Genomic DNA, 21570 nt, shown 5'->3' with positions numbered 1-21570 from the left:
CTCTGTCTCTCACTCACGATCTCACTCACGATGAAGCGCCATCTATCTGCCCGGCCTCCTCTGTCTCTCACTCACGATCTCACTCACGATGAAGCGCCATCTATCTGCCCGGGCTCCTCTATCTCTCACTCACAGTCTCACTCACGATGAAGCGCCATCTATCTGCCCGGCGTCCTCTATCTCTCACTCACAGTCTCACTCACGATGAAGCGGCATCTATCTGCCCGGCCTCCTCTATCTCTCACTCACGATCTCACTCACGATGAAGCGCCATCTATCTGCCCGGCCTCCTCTATCTCTCACTCACGATCTCACTCACGATGAAGCGCCATCTATCTGCCCGGCCTCCTCTATCTCTCACTCACGATCTCACTCACGATGAAGCGCCATCTATCTGCCCGGCCTCCTCTATCTCTCACTCACAGTCTCACTCACGATGAAGCGCCATCTATCTGCCCGGCCTCCTCTCTCACTCACAGTCTCACTCACGATGAAGCGACATCTATCTGCCCGGCCTCCTCTATCTCTCACTCACGGTCTCACTCACGATGAAGCGCCATCTATCTGCCCGGCCTCCTCTATCTCTCAGTCACAGTCTCACTCACGATGAAGCGCCATCTGCCCGGCCACCTGTATCTCTCTCACTCACGATCTCACTCACGATGAAGCGCCATCTATCTGCCCGGCCTCCTCTATCTCTCACTCACAGTCTCACTCACGATGAAGCGCCATCTATCTACCCGGCCTCCTCTATCTCTCACTCACAGTCTCACTCACGATGAAGCGCCATCTATCTGCCCGGCCTCCTCTATCTCTCACTCACAGTCTCACTCACGATGAAGCGCCATCTATCTGCCCGGCCTCCTCTATCTCTGACTCACGGTCTCACTCACGATGAAGCGCCATCTATCTGCCCGGCCTCCTCTATCTCTCACTCACAGTCTCACTCACGATGAAGCGCCATCTGCCCGGCCTTCTCTATCTCTCACTCACGATCTCACGATGAAGCGCCGTCTATCTGCCCGGCCTCCTCTATCTCTCACTCACGATCTCACTCACGATGAAGCGCCATCTGCCCGGCCTCCTCTATCTCTCACTCACGAACTCACTCACGATGAAGCGCCATCTATCTACCCGGCCTCCTCTATCTCTCACTCACAGTCTCACTCACGATGAAGCGCCATCTATCTACCCGGCCTCCTCTATCTCTCACTCACAGTCTCACTCACGATGAAGCGCCATCTATCTGCCCGGCCTCCTCTATCTCTCACTCACGGTCTCACTCACGATGAAGCGCCATCTATCTGCCCGGCCTCCTCTATCTCTCTCACTCACGATCTCACTCACGATGAAGCGCCATCTATCTGCCCGGCCTCCTCTATCTCTCACTCACGATCTCACCCACGATGAAGCGCCATCTGCCCGGCCTCCTCTATCTCTCACTCACAGTCTCACTCACGATGAAGTGCCATCTATCTGCCCGGCCTCCTCTATCTCTCACTCACGATCTCACTCACGATGAAGCGCCATCTATCTGCCCGGCCTCCTCTATCTCTCACTCACGATCTCACTCACGATGAAGCGCCATCTATCTGCCCGGCCTCCTCTATCTCTCACTCACAGTCTCACTCACGATGAAGCGCCATCTGCCCGGCCTCCTCTATCTCTCACTCACGATCTCACTCACGATGAAGTACCATCTATCTGCCCGGCCTCCTCTATCTCTCACTCACGATCTCACTCACGATGAAGCGCCATCTGCCCGGCCTCCTCTATCTCTCACTCACAGTCTCACTCACGATGAAGTGCCATCTATCTGCCCGGCCTCCTTTATCTCTCACTCACGATCTCACTCACGATGAAGCGCCATCTATCTGCCCGGCCTCCTCTATCTCTCACTCACGATCTCACTCACGATGAAGCGCCATCTATCTGCCCGGTCTCCTCTATCTCTCACTCACAGTCTCACTCACGATGAAGCGCCATCTATCTGCCCGGCCTCCTCTATCTCTCACTCACAGGCTCACTCACGATGAAGCGCCATCTATCTGCCCGGCCTCCTCTATCTCTCACTCACGATCTCACACACGATGAAGCACCATCTATCTGCCCGGCGTCCTCTGTCTCTCACTCACGGTCTCACTCACGATGAAGCGCCATCTGCCCGGCCTCCTCTATCTCTCACTCACGATCTCACTCACGATGAAGCGCCATCTATCTGCCCGGCCTCCTCTGTCTCTCACTCACGATCTCACTCACGATGAAGCGACATCTATCTGCCCGGCCTCCTCTATCTCTCACTCACAGTCTCACTCACGATGAAGCGCCATCTATCTGCCCGGCCTCCTCTATCTCTCACTCACGGTCTCACTCACGATGAAGCGCCATCTATCTGCCCGGCCTCCTCTATCTCTCACTCACAGTCTCACTCACGATGAAGCGCCATCTGCCCGGCCTCCTCTATCTCTCACTCACAGTCTCACTCACGATGAAGCGCCATCTATCTGCCCGGCCTCCTCTATCTCTCACTCACGGTCTCACTCACGATGAAGCGCCATCTATCTGCCCGGCCTCCTCTATCTCTCACTCACGGTCTCACTCACGATGAAGCGCCATCTGCCCGGCCTCCTCTGTCTCTCACTCACAGTCTCACTCATGATGAAGCGCCATCTATCTGCCCGGCCTCCTCTATCTCTCACTCACAGTCTCACTCACGATGAAGCGCCATCTGCCCGGCCTCCTCTATCTCTCACTCACGGTCTCACTCACGATGAAGCGCCATCTATCTGCCCGGCCTCCTCTGTCTCTCACTCACAGTCTCACTCACGATGAAGCGCCATCTATCTGCCCGGCCTCCTCTATCTCTCACTCACACTCTCACTCACGATGAAGCGCCATCTATCTGCCCGGCCTCCTCTATCTCTCACTCACGTTCTCACTCACGATGAAGCGCCATCTATCTGCCCGGTGTCTCTCACTCACGATCTCACTCACGATGAAGCGCCATCTATCTGCCCGGCGTCCTCTATCTCTCACTCACAGTCTCACTCACGATGAAGCGCCATCTATCTGCCCGGCCTCCTCTATCTCTCACTCACGATCTCACTCACGATGAAGCGCCATCTATCTGCCCGGCCTCCTCTATCTCTCACTCACGGTCTCACTCACGATGAAGCGCCATCTATCTGCCCGGCCTCCTCTATCTCTCACTCACAGTCTCACTCACGATGAAGCGCCATCTGCCCGGCCTCCTCTATCTCTCACAGTCTCACGATGAAACGCCATCTATCTGCCCGGCCTCCTCTGTCTCTCACTCACGGTCTCACTCACGATGAAGCGCCATCTATCTGCCCGGCGTCCTCTATCTCTCACTCATGATCTCACTCACGATGAAGCGCCACCTATCTGCCCGGCCTCCTCTATCTCTCACTCACGATCTCACTCACGATGAAGCGTCATCTATCTGCCCGGCCTCCTCTATCTCTCACTCACGATCTCACTCACGATGAAGCGCCATCTATCTGCCCGGCCTCCTCTATCTCTCACTCACAGTCTCACTCACGATGAAGCGCCATCTGCCCGGCCTCCTCTATCTCTCACAGTCTCACGATGAAGCGCCATCTATCTGCCCGGCCTCCTCTATCTCTCACTCACGATCTCACTCACAATGAAGCGCCATCTATCTGCCCGGCCTCCTCTATCTCTCACAGTCTCACGATGAAGCGCCATCTATCTGCCCGGCCTCCTCTGTCTCTCACTCACAGTCTCACTCACGATGAAGCGCCATCTATCTGCCCGGCCTCCTCTATCTCTCACTCACGATCTCACTCACGATGAAGCGCCATCTATCTGCCCGGCCTCCTCTATCTCTCACTCACGATCTCACTCACGATGAAGCGCCATCTGCCCGGCCTCCTCTATCTCTCACTCACGATCTCACTCACGATGAAGCGCCATCTATCTGCCCGGCCTCCTCTGTCTCTCACTCACGATCTCACTCACGATGAAGCGCCATCTATCTGCCCGGCCTCCTCTATCTCTCACTCACGATCTCACTCACGATGAAGCGCCATCTATCTGCCCGGCCTCCTCTGTCTCTCACTCACGATCTCACTCACGATGAAGCGCCATCTATCTGCCCGGGCTCCTCTATCTCTCACTCACAGTCTCACTCACGATGAAGCGCCATCTATCTGCCCGGCGTCCTCTATCTCTCACTCACAGTCACACTCACGATGAAGCGGCATCTATCTGCCCGGCCTCCTCTATCTCTCACTCACGATCTCACTCACGATGAAGCGCCATCTATCTGCCCGGCCTCCTCTGTCTCTCACTCACGATCTCACTCACGATGAAGCGCCATCTATCTGCCCGGCCTCCTCTATCTCTCACTCACAGTCTCACTCACGATGAAGCGCCATCTATCTGCCCGGCCTCCTCTCTCACTCACAGTCTCACTCACGATGAAGCGACATCTATCTGCCCGGCCTCCTCTATCTCTCACTCACGGTCTCACTCACGATGAAGCGCCATCTATCTGCCCGGCCTCCTCTATCTCTCAGTCACAGTCTCACTCACGATGAAGCGCCATCTGCCCGGCCACCTGTATCTCTCTCACTCACGATCTCACTCACGATGAAGCGCCATCTATCTGCCCGGCCTCCTCTATCTCTCACTCACAGTCTCACTCACGATGAAGCGCCATCTATCTACCCGGCCTCCTCTATCTCTCACTCACAGTCTCACTCACGATGAAGCGCCATCTATCTGCCCGGCCTCCTCTATCTCTCACTCACAGTCTCACTCACGATGAAGCGCCATCTGCCCGGCCTTCTCTATCTCTCACTCACGATCTCACGATGAAGCGCCGTCTATCTGCCCGGCCTCCTCTATCTCTCACTCACGATCTCACTCACGATGAAGCGCCATCTGCCCGGCCTCCTCTATCTCTCACTCACGAACTCACTCACGATGAAGCGCCATCTATCTACCCGGCCTCCTCTATCTCTCACTCACAGTCTCACTCACGATGAAGCGCCATCTATCTACCCGGCCTCCTCTATCTCTCACTCACAGTCTCACTCACGATGAAGCGCCATCTATCTGCCCGGCCTCCTCTATCTCTCACTCACAGTCTCACTCACGATGAAGCGCCATCTGCCCGGCCTTCTCTATCTCTCACTCACGATCTCACGATGAAGCGCCGTCTATCTGCCCGGCCTCCTCTATCTCTCACTCACGATCTCACTCACGATGAAGCGCCATCTGCCCGGCCTCCTCTATCTCTCACTCACGAACTCACTCACGATGAAGCGCCATCTATCTACCCGGCCTCCTCTGTCTCTCACTCACAGTCTCACCCACGATGAAGCGCCATCTGCCCGGCCTTCTCTATCTCTCACTCACGATCTCACGATGAAGCGCCGTCTATCTGCCCGGCCTCCTCTATCTCTCACTCACGATCTCACTCACGATGAAGCGCCATCTGCCCGGCCTCCTCTATCTCTCACTCACGAACTCACTCACGATGAAGCGCCATCTATCTACCCGGCCTCCTCTATCTCTCACTCACAGTCTCACTCACGATGAAGCGCCATCTATCTACCCGGCCTCCTCTATCTCTCACTCACAGTCTCACTCACGATGAAGCGCCATCTATCTGCCCGGCCTCCTCTATCTCTCACTCACGGTCTCACTCACGATGAAGCGCCATCTATCTGCCCGGCCTCCTCTATCTCTCACTCACGGTCTCACTCACGATGAAGCGCCATCTATCTGCCCGGCCTCCTCTATCTCTCACTCACAGTCTCACTCACGATGAAGCGCCATCTATCTGCCCGGCCTCCTCTATCTCTCACTCACAGTCTCACTCACGATGAAGCGCCATCTATCTGCCCGGCCTCCTCTATCTCTCACTCACAGTCTCACTCACGATGAAGCGCCATCTGCCCGGCCTCCTCTATCTCTCACTCACAGTCTCACTCACGATGAAGCGCCATCTATCTGCCCGGCCTCCTCTATCTCTCACTCACGATCTCACTCACGATGAAGCGCCATCTATCTACCCGGCCTCCTCTATCTCTCACTCACAGTCTCACTCACGATGGAGCACCATCTATCTGCCCGGCCTCCTCTATCTCTCACTCACGATCTCACTCACGATGAAGCGCCATCTATCTGCCCGGCCTCCTCTATCCCTCACTCACGATCTCACTCACGATGAAGCGCCATCTATCTGCCCGGCCTCCTCTGTCTCTCACTCACAGTCTCACTCACGATGAAGCGCCATCTATCTGCCCGGCCTCCTCTATCTCTCACTCACGATCTCACTCACGATGAAGCGCCATCTATCTGCCCGGCCTCCTCTATCTCTCACTCACGATCTCACTCACGATGAAGCGCCATCTATCTGCCCGGCCTCCTCTATCTCTCACTCACAGTCTCACTCACGATGAAGCGCCTTCTATGTGCCCGGGCTCCTCTATCTCTCACTCACAGTCTCACTCACGATGAAGCGCCATCTATCTGCCGGGCGTCCTCTATCTCTCACTCACAGTCTCACTCACGATGAAGCGCCATCTATCTGCCCGGCCTCCTCTATCTCTCACTCACGAGCTCACTCACGATGAAGCGCCATCTGCCCGGCCTCCTCTATCTCTCACTCACGATCTCACTCACGATGAAGCGCCATCTATCTGCCCGGTCTCCTCTATCTCTCACTCACAGTCTCACTCACGATGAAGCGCCATCTATCTGCCCGGCCTCCTCTATCTCTCACTCACGATCTCACTCACGATGAAGCACCATCTATCTGCCCGGCCTCCTCTATCTCTCACTCACGATCTCACTCACGATGAAGCGCCATCTGCCCGGCCTCCTCTATCTCTCACTCACAGTCTCACTCACGATGAAGCACCAACTATCTGCCCGGCCTCCTCTATCTCTCACTCACGATCTCACTCACGATGAAGCGCCATCTATCTGCCCGGCCTCCTCTATCTCTCACTCACAGTCTCACTCACGATGAAGTGCCATCTATCTACCCGGCCTCCTCTGTCTCTCACTCACGATCTCACTCACGATGAAGCGCCATCTATCTGCCCGGCCTCCTCTATCTCTCACTCACGATCTCACTCACGATGAAGCGTCATCTATCTGCCCGGCCTCCTCTATCTCTCACTCACGATCTCACTCACGATGAAGCGCCATCTATCTGCCCGGCCTCCTCTGTCTCTCACTCACGATCTCACTCACGATGAAGCGCCATCTATCTGCCCGGCCTCCTCTATCTCTCACTCACAGTCTCACTCACGATGAAGTGCCATCTGCCCGGCCTCCTCTATCTCTCACTCACGATCTCACTCACGATGAAGCGCCATCTGCCCGGCCTCCTCTATCTCTCACTCACGATCTCACTCACGATGAAGCGCCATCTATCTGCCCGGCCTCCTCTATCTCTCACTCACGGTCTCACTCACGATGATGCGCCATCTATCTACCCGGCCTCCTCTGTCTCTCACTCATGGTCTCACTCACGATGAAGCGCCATCTATCTGCCCGGCCTCCTCTGGACACATTAGACGAGGTGGCATTTCAGACATGACTTCTACCCTCAGACACTAAATAAATACAGCAATGATTTAATCAGGGCCTTGGTAAGTCCACCAGAGAGGCAGTGAGGATGTCCATGGGGACATACACTCTGTAGGGAGGTCCGGAGGCCTTCCCTGAGGAAGTGGCATTTGGGTAGAGCCCTGACTGGTGAATAGGAGCTGCCTGGGAGAGCAGTGCGGGGAAGGTTATCCAGGCCTGGGGAACAGCCATTGCAAGGTGGCAGGATGTGCTGACCACCTTCCGAGGTGGAGAAAAGGCAGGGAAGGCCACGGCAGAGGTGGGCGGCAGACCCAGGGGGCCTAGTTACAGAGCGAGGGAGCAATGGGAGGGCCAGGGCTGTGCTCCCCACCCCTAAGTCTCCAGCCATCTAGGAGGGCCGGGCGGGGAGACTGGGGGTCCTGAGCCAGGAAGAGGGGCTTGCACACACCGGGGAACCTCTCGCTGCTCTGTTTCCAGGGCCCATCTCCTTCTCTAAGAGATGCCTGCAGCCTGCCATGGGACGTGGGGTCCACCGGTACAGGTAGGATGGGCTGGGGCTGCAAGGGGTACCCACGAGGATTCTGGGGCTCCTCAGCCTTGTCCTGTGCTGGCTCCCCCTCAGTCTTTCTTCTCTCTGCTTATTTCACATTCATCTACGAGATCGTCTTGCTCCTAACACTCTGCTGAGATTTTCATCATCAGTGTCTGTTTTTCCTGCACACACTAGATTCCTTGCATGTTGGGTATAAGTACTACATTATCCACACGGTATTAGGTTTCCGTGCATGTTGGGTATAGGTACTGTGTCATCCACATGGTATTAGGTGTCCATGCATGTTGGATATAGGTACTGCGTCTTCCACACGGTAGTAGGTCTCTGTGCATGTTGAGATATAGGTGCCGCGTCATCCACATGGTATTAGGTTTCCGTGCACGTTGAATATACATACTGCGTCATCCACACGGTATTAGGTTTCCGTGCACGTTGGGGTATAGGTACTGCGTCGTCCACACGGTATCAGGTTTCCGTGCATGTTGGGATATAGGTACTGCGTCATCCACACGGTGTTAGGTTTCCGAGCATGTTGGGTATAGGTACTGCATCATCCACACGGTATTAGGTTTCTGTGCATGTTGGGTATAGGTACTGCGTCATCCACACGGTATGAGGTTTCCGTGCATGTTGGGATATAGGTACTGCGTCATCCACACGGTATTAGGTTTCTGTGCACGTTGGGTGTAGATACTGTGTCATCCACACGGTATTAGGTTTCTCTGCATGTTGGATATAGGTACTGCGTCATCCACACGGTGTTAGGTTTCTGTGCATGTTGGGTATAGGTACTGCGTCATCCACACGGTATTAGGTTTCTGTGCACGTTGGGTATAGGTACTGTGTCATCCACATGGTATTAGGTTTCTGTGATTGTTGGGTATAGGTACTGCGTCATCCACACGGTGTTAGGTTTCTGTGCACGTTGGGTATAGGTACTGTGTCATCCACACGGTATTAGGTTTCCGTGCATGTTGGGTATAGGTACTGCATCATCCACACGGTATGAGGTTTCCGTGCACGTTGGGTATAGGTACTGTGTCATCCACACGGTATTAGGTTTCTGTGATTGTTGGGTATAGGTACTGCGTCATCCACACGGTGTTAGGTTTCTGTGCACGTTGGGTATAGGTACTGTGTCATCCACACGGTATTAGGTTTCCGTGCATGTTGGGTATAGGTACTGCGTCATCCACACGGTATGAGGTTTCCGTGCACGTTGGGTATAGGTACTGTGTCATCCACACGGTATTAGGTTTCTGTGATTGTTGGGTATAGGTACTGCGTCATCCACACGGTGTTAGGTTTCTGTGCATGTTGGGTATAGGTACTGCGTCATCCACACGGTATTAGGTTTCTGTGCACGTTGGGTATAGGTACTGCGTCATCCACACGGTATGAGGTTTCCGTGCACGTTGGGTATAGGTACTGTGTCATCCACATGGTATTAGGTTTCTGTGATTGTTGGGTATAGGTACTGCGTCATCCACACGGTATTAGGTTTCTGTGCACGTTGGGTATAGGTACTGCGTCATCCACACGGTATTAGGTTTCTGTGCACGTTGGGTATAGGTACTGCGTCATCCACACGGTATTAGGTTTCTGTGCATGTTGGGTATAGGTACTGCGTCATCCACACGGTATGAGGTTTCCGTGCACGTTGGGATATAGGTACTGCGTCATCCACACAGTATTAGGTTTCTGTGCACGTTGGGTGTAGATACTGTGTCATCCACACAGTATTAGGTTTCTCTGCATGTTGGATATACGTACTGCATTCGTCCACATGGTTCAAAACATCATAGAGTTTAAAAAGCCGTTCAGTGAGCAATCTCTTTCATACCTGTCTGCATCTGTTTTCTTTGCCTCCCTGATCAGGCAGCCACTGTTAGCTGTCAGTGGCTCCTGAGTTATTTTCCTAGCTTTTCAATGGATATTCAAGCCAGTTCAAACGTGCGTCATAGCCCTTGTTTTTGCAGATAGGGTGTGCTACCCATCCATCTTCCACCTTGCTGCGTCCATGGGGCAAACATCAGGGGTTCTTCCCACACTGTGCATGCCAGACTTCCTCATTGTTACATCATTTATTCCACCCACACCCTGGTCCTGGACATCTGCGTTGATTCCAGGCCTTTGCCATGACAGACAGCGGTGTGGTGACCTTAAACGGTCCGCCTGTGTGCCAGGACTCAACAAACACGTCCCAGGGAGGGGCACTCGGGCCATTTCAGTAGGAATCAGTAATTGCCCGCTCAACCGACATTCCCACCAGGCACTTCGAGCTTTGGCTTTTTGTTTTTGAGACAACGTCTTGCTTTGTCGCCCAGGTTGGAGGGCAGTGGTGTGATCATGGCTCACGGAAGCCTCCACCCCCCAGGCTCAAGCAGTCCTCACTCCTAACGCTCCAGAGTAGGTGGAACCACAGGCGTGCGTCACTGCACCCAGCAAATTTTTAAATTGTGTGGAGGTGAGGTCTCACTGTTTCCCAGGCTGATCTCAAAGCCCCGGGCTCAAGAGATCCTCCCTTCCCTGTGCGGTGTGCAATTTCTCTTCCCTGGGCCGTCCCCTCCCCTGTGCCATGTGGCCTCCCTTTTCCTGTGCCGTGTGCAGTTCCCCCTTCCCTGTGCCGTGTGCAAGTCCCCCATCCCTGTGCCGCCCGCTTACCTATGCCGTGTGCAATTCCCCCTTCCCTGTGCCGCCCCCTTCCGTGTGGTGTGCGCCGTCCCCTGTCCCCTTCCCTGTGCCATGTGCAGTTCCCCTTCCCTGTGCCGTTCCCTTCCCTGCGCCATGTGCCATCCCCTTCCCTGTGCCGTGTGCAGTTCCCCCTTACCCAAGCCATTCCTGATGGGCATTGAGGGTCCTTCCCGCTCCCTCAGGTAGCTCCGCGGCAGGTGCCCCTCGTTCCCACGAGCCCTTTTCTCCAGTGCATGCTGAGCCGGGAACTGCCGGGTCACGGAGCGCCGGCCTTAATCACGTTACCGGCGGTGCCAGTCCACCCTGGAGGCGGCTGTGCAGTCGGCTTGCCCACCAGCCCCGCCTGCGGCTGCCTGTTTCCTAACAGCCTTGCTAACATCTGTGTTGAGCTTTTTTTAGATCTTCCCAAACAATCTGGCATTTCGCTGCCAAGCGTCAGAGCCCTCGAGCTGGTCAGAGAAACTCGAGCCATCGAGTGCCCACCCGGTGCCCAGCTGTGCTCTGGTCCTGGCGCACGTTCCTCTGGGATGCTGGCTGCCCACCCCGGACCGGGGGCTCGCCGGCGTTCCCTGCCCCTGTGCCCACACGCAGGCTGTTCTCACTTGCACTCATGCCCTTCCCGATTCTCTGGCCAAGAACTCCTATAAAGGTGCCCATAGCGCGGGTCCAGGGTCCAGGGATTCCTCCACCCGCCTGCGTCTCTCAGTGTCGTCCTACCTCCCCGGACTCTTGGAACTGCGTTTCTTCCCTCTCACCCATCCTGACCCTAAGAAGCTGAGAGAATCTGTGCCCCTCTTGGTAGACCGGGAAGGCGGGGGAGAAGCCCCTCTGCCCTCGTCACCCAGCAAGGGCTAGTGCAGCCTCACATTCATGTGGATTCACAGCCAGACCCTGTTCCAAGGCAGAGGCAGTCTGGTCAGGACCCGGCAGAATACACATGGGGTCCCGGCAGCTCCCGAGGGAGATGCCCGAAGGTTACCTGCGATGCTGTTCCGGTTTGAACCACGTGGATAGTTTTTTTTTTTTTTTTGGAGACTGAGTCTCATTCTATTTCCCAGGCTGGACTGCAATGGCACAATCTCAGCTCACTGCAATCTGTGCATCCTGAATTCAAGCGATTCTCATGCCTCAGCCTCCCAAGTAGCTGGGACTACAGGCGCCCCCACCACACCCGGCTAATTTTTGTATTTTTGGTAGAGACGGGCTTTCACCATGTTGGCCAGGCTGGTCTCGAACTCCTGACCTCAAATGATTCACCTGCCTCCACCTCCCAAAGTGCTGGGATTACAGGCGTGAGCCACCACGCCGGGCCCCATGTAAACACTTTACATGTTCAAAATACAATTAAAAAAAGAAAGGAAGGAAAATCCTGAAATAGAACTGAGTCAGAGTAAGTGACCCTCCATGCGTCATGTTGATAGCATAATTACAGGGAAGCAGAGTTACTGTGATTATTTTTAAATGTGGAGACTGAACATACACACTGGGAAGCTCTGGACCCTGGGCCAGGGAGGGCCGGGGCAGGGCGGGGTGGAGCAGCGGCTGCCTTCTCCCTGGGCGTGGACGTCTGGTGCCCACAGCCCCAGCCGCACGCTGTCCCGCTCTTGTCCCTGGTTGGAGCCCCGACGGGGCTTTGCTGCTGTAAGATGCTCCCTGTGGCACCTGCAGACGGGCGGGTTACCACAGGGAGACCAGAGCAGCATCCGCCCTGCAGCCAGCAGCACAGGTGGTGGCCGGGGGAGCTCCTCGTGGGACCCCGCCTTGCTCCCTGCGAGCCCCTCGCCTGGCTCCCAGCTGACCCCCTGCCCCTCCTTACACTCCCCAGCTCCACCGGGGGACGGCTACGTGCAGGCGGACGCCCGGGGCCCCCCGGGCCACGAGGAGCACCTGTATGTCAACACCCAGGGTCTGGACGCCCCCGAGCCGGAGGACAGCCCCAAAAAGGATCTGTTTGACATGCGTATGTGGCAGCCTGGGGGGCGGCCGTCACCACGTGTGGCCGTGTTGTCTGATGGGGGAGGCACAATCCCACCCCCACTCCCTACGGGATCCCTGGTCTGATGGGGGAGGCACAAACCCACCCCCACTCCCTACGGGATCCCTGGTCTGATGGGGGAGGCTCCCTTCTCCCCGTGAGATCCTTCAAGTCGACGGGTGGGACGGGGAAGCCCAGTCTGTTTCCTGTCGGAGGCCTTGTCTGATGGGGGTGTCCTGGACTCTGCCTTAAAAGGGGCCAGTCTGACAGGGGAGGCCCATTCTCTCTAGCGAATGCGGCCGAGCAGTGTAATGGGTGAGGCCCAGCCCCTGCTACAGGACCCCATCTCCCGGGGCCTCCCTGCTGAACCCCCCAGTCTGGTTGGGAATGCCGCTGGCCCCCGCCCTGCGAGAAGCTCCGCTCTCTCGGGGGTAACCCACCTGCCTCTGTCGGAACCCCCGGTCTGAAGGGAGGAGGTTCGTCATTCCTTGAAAGGATGGTCAGTGTGGTGGGAGGCTGCGGCCCCGTCTGTGAGGCCCTCCAGTCAACAGGGGAAGCCAGACCCTCGCCCCATGGGACTCCTTAGTCTGAGAGGGGAGGCCTCGTCTTTTCTCTGTGGGAATCCCGGCCTGCTGGTCTTGCACGCTGACTCTGGGTCTCCCTGGTCTGATGAGTTTTCTCTTCATGTGACTCCGGGGTCTGAGGATTCTTCCTACGGAAATCCTGGCCTGATGGGGGAGGCACAGCTTCCTGCTTGAAGGAACGCCCAGTCCAATGAGGGAGGCTTAGTCCACCTCTGGACAAAGTGGCTAGTCTGACGGTGAGCCCGTTCCTTCCTTCCCCGTGGATGACCCAGCCCGAGGGAGCCCCCAGCCGGGCGGAGGAGGCTTGTCCTTCCTTGGCTGAGGTGTCCAGAGTTCTCTCCTGATTTCCTGCAGCCTCGACTCTGCCCTCCTCCAGCACGGAGGGGTGTTGGCTCTGAGCTGCCGGGTAGGGTCCTTGGTGAGCTCAGGACGCCTCCCAAGCTAACTGCAAATTTCTCCCTTCCCTCCACCACCTGACAATGCAGCTTCTCCTCAGCTTCACAATAATGACACCATCTAGCACCTAGTGGGCGCCTGCTGTGTACCAAGCACTACGTGAAGAGCTTGGTCCTCTTGGCTCCTCACAGCAACCCTCAGATGGGAAAGGAGGGGCTTGGGGCTCTGAGCTTCCCTCTGAGGCAGGCTGTCCCTCAGGGTGACCAGACTGCCAGGCAGCCCCGGTTGAGGAAGGGTGTCTCCTCGTCCGTCCTCCACGAAGAGTCCTGGGGCTGCCTCTGATTCGCCACGTGCTCGTCCCCAAACCAGTCGCTGGCTGGGAGGGGGAGGTGAACGTGCTGACTGGCCAGGCTAGGAGTTGGAGCTGGCTCAGCCCCCAGGGTCAGGGCTGGAGGACCCCCCAGGACCAGGAGCTGGAGGGGTGGGAGACCAGGGAGTGAGGGTCAGGGCGGGAGGACCCCCAGGACCAGGAGCTGGAGGGGCGGGAGACCAGGGAGTGAGGGTCAGGGCGGGAGGACCCCCCAGGACCAGGAGCTGGAGGGGCGGGAGACCAGGGAGTGAGGGTCAGGGCGGGAGGACCCCCCAGGACCAGGAGCTGGAGGAATTCGAGGCCGCCCCAGCCACGGGTAGATGCATCTCCGTCAGGGCTGGGGCTCCAGCACTGCAGGGTCTGAACCATGCTGCTTTCTGCCTGTGGACACGCCCACCCCTGTTTGACAATGAGGGGACTGACACTCAGAGGAGAGCCTTAGAGTGGCCTGTCGGATGTTGGCATTGTTGGAAGCCGTTAGAAAACCGAGGGCAGAACATTTTAATGCTAGGGGCAAGAGAGGGGTGCCGGCTGTCCTCGTGAGTATTTAGGGCACATTGGAGGCCCCGCGGCCAATGCAGTAAGACCAGACAAGGAAACGAGAGGCGTACACTTTGGGAAGGAAGCCCACCTGACAAGGCAGGAAAAAGAAATGGGAGTTAACCTCTGAAAGAAAGAGCTGCTGTTACCCTTTGTACATGCTTAGTACGTGCCTAGAAAACCCAACCTGGGGGGTCCAGTTGCTGCACGTGTGAGCCCACCGCACGCACGGGGCTGGGCGGAGTGCAAGTCTGATACACTGTGAGCACTTGGTCAGCTCAGGCCGACCGGTGCACGAGGGACTCCCCGGGGAACCCGTTTCTCCCAGCTCTGGTCCCGGCAGGAGTAGCTGCCTGCCCCCTGCCTGCCCAGCACTCCTGTCCCCGGCCTGCAGGACCCTTTGAGGATGCCCTGAAGTTGCATGAGTGCTCGGTGGCGGCAGGTGTGACAGCAGCCCCCCTTCCCTTGGAGGACCAGTGGCCCAGCCCCCCTACCCGCCGGGCCCCTGTGGCCCCCACGGAGGAACAGCTGCGTCAGGAGCCCTGGTACCACGGCCGGATGAGCCGCCGGGCGGCAGAGAGGATGCTCCGAGCTGACGGGGACTTCCTTGTGCGAGACAGCGTCACCAACCCCGGGCAGTATGTCCTCACCGGCATGCACGCCGGGCAGCCCAAGCACCTGCTGCTCGTGGACCCCGAGGGCGTGGTAAGCTGTGCACAGGTGGGAGGGTCTCGGGGCATCCAGGGGCTTCGCTGGGCACAGGTGGGAGGGTCTCGGGGCATCCAGGGGCTTCGCTGGGCACAGGTGGGAGGGTCTCGGGGCATCCAGGGGCTTCGCTGGGCACAGGTGGGAGGGTCTCGGGGCATCCAGGGGCTTCGCTGGGCACAGGTGGGAGGGTCTCAAGGGTCTCGAGGGTCTCGGGGCATGCAGGAGCTTTCCATGTTTATGAAGCTTTTCCAGATTGTTCCAGATGTTGCCTTTGACCAGCTACTGTAGAATTACAAAGTATTTTCCAGTTTATTTTTGAGACAGAGTCTGGCTCTGTCACCCGGGCTGGACCGCAGTGGCACAGTCATAGCTCTCTGCAGCCTCGAACTCCTGGGCTCAAGCGGTCCTCCTGTCTCACCCTCCTGAGTAGCTGGGACTACGGGTGTGAGCCACTGTCCCCAGCTAAGTTTTGTAGAGATGGGGCCTTGCCACGCTGCCCAGGCTGGTCCCCAACTCCTGGCCTCAAGTGATCCTCCTGCTTTGGCCTCACAGTTGTAATCTCAATCTTACGATTTCATCCATCATAAGATGCTCTCCCCGCCCATTTATCATGACTTATGCACCTTACAAATGGTGATGTATCTGAGGGATAAATATGGTATTTTCAGGTTCTAATTTATTTGAGGGTGTACAAAGTATGTCTCAATTTACAAGGAATTTTGGGATCAAGTTACTGAATTGCTTCAATTCCTTCTTCCTTCCTCCCTCTCTCCCTCCCTCCTTTTCTTTTTTTCTCTCTCTTTCTTTTCTTTTCTTTTTTGATGGAGTCTCGCACTGTTGCCCCGGCTGGAATGCAATGGCGCAATCTCGGCTCACTGCAAGCTCCGCCTCCCGCGTTCAAGCGATTCTCCCGCCTCAGCCTCCCCAGTACCTAGGATTACAGGCTCCCACCACCACGCCTGGCTAATTTTTCATATTTTTTTAGTGGAGATGGGGTTTCACTGTATTGGCCAGGCTGTTCTCAAACTTCTGACCTCGTGATCCACCCGCCTCGGCCTCCCAAAGTGCTGGGATTACAGGCGTGAGCCACTGCGCCCGGCCCTTCTTTCTTACTCTTTTCTCTCTCTCTCTTTTCTTTTCTTCTTTTCTTCCTTTCTCCCTTCCCTTCCCTTCCTTTCTGCCTTCCCCTCCCCCTCCCCTCTCCTCCCCTCCCCTTCGTTTCTCTCTCTCTCTTTTCTTTTCTTTCTTTCTTTCTTCTTTCTTTTCTTTCCTTTCTTTCTTTCTTGATGGAGTCTCGCTCTGTCACCCAGGCTGGAGTGCAGTGGCACAATCTCAGCTCACTGTAACCTCCACTTCCCGGGTTCAAGCGATTCTCCTGCCTCAGCCTCCCGAGTAGCTGAGACTACAGCGCCCACCACCACGCCTGACTGATTTTTGTATTTTTAGTAGAGACGGGGTATCACCATGTTGGCCAGGTTGGTCTCGAACTCCTGACCTTGTGATCCACCCACCTCAGCCTCCCAAAGTGCTGGGATTACAGGCGTGAGCCACCGCGCCCGGCCTAATTGCTTCAGTTCTAAGATATACACTCTCCCCGCCCGAATTTTGATATCTCTAAAGTCTGGATTTTGTTTAAAAACCATCAATTGCATATTTGAAGTGCATCATTATTTTACAGGGAGGTTTTTCTCTTCTCTCTCCTCCTGGTACCTAAAATCATGGCGCATCTTACAGTTGCTCTGGGCCAATGAGATCTAGTAATCTCTAGCTTCTAAAGCGTTTAAGGGTTTACAAAGCATTTTCCAATTTACAAGGAGTTCTAGGGTTTATGAAGCGTTTTGAGCGTCCGCGGGCTGCACAGGTTATTTCCCAGGTGAGGAGGTGCTAGAGGGTTCGGAGGCCTCTCAGAGCGTAGGAGGCGTTTTCAGCCATCCAGCCGAATCCTCGGGTGGCTCTTGGGCTGGTGTGAGCCTGGTCTCTGCATGAAGCACACGGCGGCCGGCGGGCAGGTGGGGGCGCTTGTGCACCCCGGCCTGGGACAGAGCTGGAGGGGGCAGGGCTTGGGCGAGAGCTGCCTGTTCTCCCAGTTCCTGAGCCCCCCCAGACTGTTTCCGGTCTCCCCGCCACTGCCTAGCCTCTAGCCTGGTGTGCGATACCTCAGTTCTTTCCCAGGCCAGATTTTCTCTGTTAAATGGATCGCTGGGGTCAGACCGGCAGCCCCTACACCTGGAGAAGCTTCAGAACGTCTACCAGTACCTTGTTAAAAGGCAGATTCCCAGCTCCCATTCCCAGTGCCACACAGAAGGATGTGATTTTGCCACACGCCTAGGAATGTGTATTTGTCCCTGCGTCCCACGTGAAGTGTGCACAGGGCCCCCAGCCTCACCCGGGAACTGCTCGGCAGCCGTGGATTTGCCCCTGCTTCCCACGTGAAGTGTGCACAGGGCCCCCAGCCTCACCCGGGAACTGCTCGGCAGCCGTGGATTTGCCCCTGCTTCCCACGTGAAGTGTGCACAGGGCCCCCAGCCTCACCCGGGAACTGCTCGGCAGCCGTGGGACACAGGGTCTCTTGGTTTTGCATCCAGTTCCAGCACTCGGTAGCGCTAAGACGGTCTCATTCAAAAATGCAGCTGGATTTTGATTTGGTGATTCAGATTTTCAGGCCTGTGTCTCCAGGATTTCAGGGGTGTGTTTCCTGGAGCTGCAAACCAAATGACCACACACGAAGTGGCTTAAAACAGCAGAGGTTCATTCTCACAGCTCTGGAGGCCAGAAGTCCGAACTCAAGGTGTGGCCGGGGCTGGTTCCTTCTGGAGGCTCTGAGGGAGCCTCGGTCCCAGGCCCCTCCCAGCGCCCGCTGATGGCCGGGCTCCCGGGTGCTGCCAGCCTTGTGGACACACGGCTCCAATCTCTGCTCTCTCCTGCCCATCTGCGTGTTTTCCTTTTCCTGTCAGGAAAGCAGCTAGTGGACTTAGGGCCCCCCCGGCTCATCCTGGACGCATTCGTCCCAGGACCCTTGACCTGTTTATCTACAAAGACCTTTTTCCAAATGAGGTCACGTTCACAGGCTCTGAGGGCTGGGACCTGGCCGCATCTTCCCGCGGTCGCCTTTCAGCTCCCGACAGGAAGCGTGGCCCCAGAACCCTGGGGGTTTCAGAGCCCGTGCCCATGGGTGGTTCTGGAATTCTGAGGCCGATCCTGTGGCTGGTGTCCCGGAATTCCCTGGTCCGGCCCCTTGTCCATCCAGGCATCCTAGGGGCTCCCCGGCAGGACCCCAGAACGCTAATATCCTACTCCACGGGTCCAGGCGGGCTCCTGGGAGCTGATGCCGAGGTGTCTGTCCCGCAGGTACGGACGAAGGACGTGCTGTTTGAGAGCATCAGCCACCTGATCGACCACCACCTGCAGAACGGGCAGCCCATCGTGGCCGCCGAGAGTGAGCTGCACCTGCGTGGCGTGGTCTCACGGGAGCCCTGAGCCAGGTGTGTGGCTGCCGCCGTGGGTCGCTGGCCTTGCCTCCTTTGCCAGATTCTTTTCTGATTTGAAAATTGAGACCCAGTTCACGCGCCGTGCTTTTCCCTCTAGAGGGCACGACTCAGGGATGTTCAGCATCCCAGCCGTGCAACCATCTCTGTCGAATTCCAGAACATTCTGTCAGCCCCGAAAGAAGCCCTGTCCCCACCAGCCGTCACTCCCTGTCCCCTCCCCAGCTCCAACCCCACACATCCGCCTCCTGTCTCTGTGGATGGGCCTGTCCTGGACATTTCATAGCAATGGGATTCCACGCTGTGTGTCCTTCTGTGTCTGGTGTCTCTCACTGAGCATGATGTCCTCCAGGGGCATTGCGCTGTGACCCGGGCCAGAGCCTGGCTCCTGTTCTCGGCTGGATAATGTCCCACTGTGTGAGGGGACCATGTTTTGTGTGTTCATCCGCTGATGGACGCTGGGGTTGCTTCCGCCTTTTGGCCACCGTGAGCCTTTGTGTGCAGGTTGTGTGCGGACACGCGTCACTGCCCGTGGGTGGATATGTGCCCGAGGGTGGCAGCGTGCAGCCATGACCGTGACACTGCGGTCAGCTGTGATGGGCGTCACCTGGTCTTTGTGGGCCCCTGCGGTGTGCTGGGTGTCCAGGCCTCCTTCCCAGAGGAGGGGTGGGCACTGCTGGAGAGGACGGTGGGCTGGGACGGGCAGGGGCTGGCGTGTGAGCCCAGGCAGTGAGAAGACCACACCTCAGGCCGGGCCGAGGAGCCCCAGGCCTCCACTCTTGGTGCGGGGCTCGGGGGGACCCATGGTAGGGTGTGGACGGAGGAGGGACAGGCAGGTCTGGGTGATCTCATGGTCTCTCCTCTGGGGTGAGGTTGGGGCAGGAGAGGGTGCAGCTGTGGGGCTGGAGGGAGTGAAGGCTGAGAGAGCAGCCGGGGAGGAGGGAGGGCCGGCAGGGGGAGGGGGCTGTGGAATTTCCCAAGGGCTGCGCTTCTGGGCCAGGTCGGGCTGCTCTCCTGTCCCCATGACAACGGTCTCCTTCCAGCCTCCTCTCTCCTGGGCGGCCCCTCCCCCACGCGGCCGCGGCCTCCACCCAGCCCCCAGCCAGGCCTCGGGCTGCAGGCAGAGGGGGCTCCGGGTCTGGCAGGGGCTCCCGTAAAGCACCTGAAACTGCCTGCGGCCTGCGGCACACGGGCTCCTGTGTTCCGTTCGCACCGGTCCCTGCCTGCGTCCCCTCGGAAAGGCATTGGTGACCCCAGAAATAACCTGGAAGGCAGTAATGATTCCTGCTCAGGAGGCCGTTGCCCTGTCCCAGGAATGTGCTCGACCCTTCGGTTCTGAGACAGGCACTGGGATCGGCATTCTCGCTTGCACGCGAGGAGACAGCAGAGAGGTTAGGGCACTGCCCTAGGTCCACAGCAAGGACTCAGGACACCCGCACCGGAGCCCCAGCCGTGCGACCTGAGGAGCTCTGGGCTGGACCTGAGGTGTGGCACTTGCAGAGATGATGCCAAGGCAGAAGAGCGTGCGGCTCACACCGGAGCCCAGGTCTGCGGCCACCGTCTCAGCCCTGACCTCGCCTTCTCTTTCTGCCCGCAGGTGACGGTTCTCAGCCCCGGCTCCTGCCTGTCGTGGCCTTGGGGCTCTCAGCCCTCCTCCTGGATCCTGGTCGGGCCGAACCACCGCTGCCTCTCCTTCCTCCGCATGAGCCTCTGGCATGGTCCTTCCTCCAGCTGGCCCCGGGCTGGGCAGAGCCTCCTCCTGCCGGGGCCCCTGCCCACCCCCTCCTTTGCCTGGAGTGAGGGTGTTCATACCAAAGATGGAACCATTTCGCCTTTAAAGAAAATATATCCAGAAGCAGCCGCTGCCTCAGAGCCCTGGCCCGTGGGTCCCCCTCTCGCCTGGCTGGTTCAGTCTAACGCCGCGGAGAGTCAGGGCTCCCAGGACCCTGGGGAGGAGGCGGATTCTGGGCCTGGCTGGGCTTCCTCTTCCCACCTGAGGACTGGGTGCACAGTTGTCTTTGAGGGGGGACGCTTAAGGTGCTTTGGGGTTCTCAGGCCAGGACACATGCTGGCGCTGAAGTGGAGGCAGCCTTGAGGTCACCTGGGATCTCGGGGTAGCCAGGCCGCTCCAAGACAGTGGATATCGAGGCAGTCGTGAGGCCCCTACTCCACCTGGGAGCAGGGGAAGGACGTGGTTGCCTGGCCTGGGCTGCGCCCAGCAGCTTTCCCCCAATCCTGCCTTCCCAGCTGTGGACCCAGACGGGATGTTCGGATCGGTTTGTAATTAAACCTGGGAATGGCCACAAGAGCACAAGCCCACCTGCATATCTGGGGGCCCTCGCGGGGCTGGGGCTGGGACGAGTCTCCCAGGTGGAGAGCTGATGAGGGGGCTCAGAGGGACCACATTTGGCCTCCCTAAGGGCCTGGACTTGGAGAGAAGGAAGGCGGGGCTGTGCGTGTGCCCGTACCTGGCAGATTGTGGGGTGACCCCTCTGCCCAGCAGCCCCCGCGTCTCTCTGGTTACCTCTGTTTTATCCAGGATAAAACACAGTTCAACTTCTCCACTAAACACTTCTCTCACCTCCTTGGAGACACCCTAGTTTATCACCCGAATGCCAAACCTCTGCCTTTCAAGACAGCCCAGGACATCAGACAAGAGCTGGTTGTTTTCT

At 57.3% G+C, this 21570-nt stretch overlaps 1 protein-coding gene across 2 annotated transcripts in view; it reads left to right on the top strand.

Annotated features, from left to right (window-relative positions):
* The window catches only part of SHC2 (SHC adaptor protein 2), a 64393-nt gene extending 43187 nt beyond the window's left edge, over positions 1-21206 (top strand). The window contains exons 9-13 of one of the 2 annotated variants that reach the window (XM_034950973.3): positions 8071-8134; positions 12666-12800; positions 15100-15410; positions 18762-18895; positions 20496-21206. In XM_034950973.3, coding sequence (XP_034806864.1) covers positions 8071-8134; positions 12666-12800; positions 15100-15410; positions 18762-18890 — 639 coding nt within the window. In that variant the 3' untranslated portion in view covers positions 18891-18895; positions 20496-21206. The remainder of the gene's footprint in view (positions 1-8070; positions 8135-12665; positions 12801-15099; positions 15411-18761; positions 18896-20495) is intronic. The other variant, XM_034950974.3, reaches the window with a different exon arrangement.
* The last annotated feature ends 364 nt before the right edge of the window (positions 21207-21570 follow it).

This window comes from Pan paniscus, chromosome 20, assembly GCF_029289425.2.
Source record: "Pan paniscus chromosome 20, NHGRI_mPanPan1-v2.0_pri, whole genome shotgun sequence".
NCBI lineage: Eukaryota > Metazoa > Chordata > Mammalia > Primates > Hominidae > Pan > Pan paniscus.
This window is presented reverse-complemented; position numbering and strand designations above follow the sequence as displayed.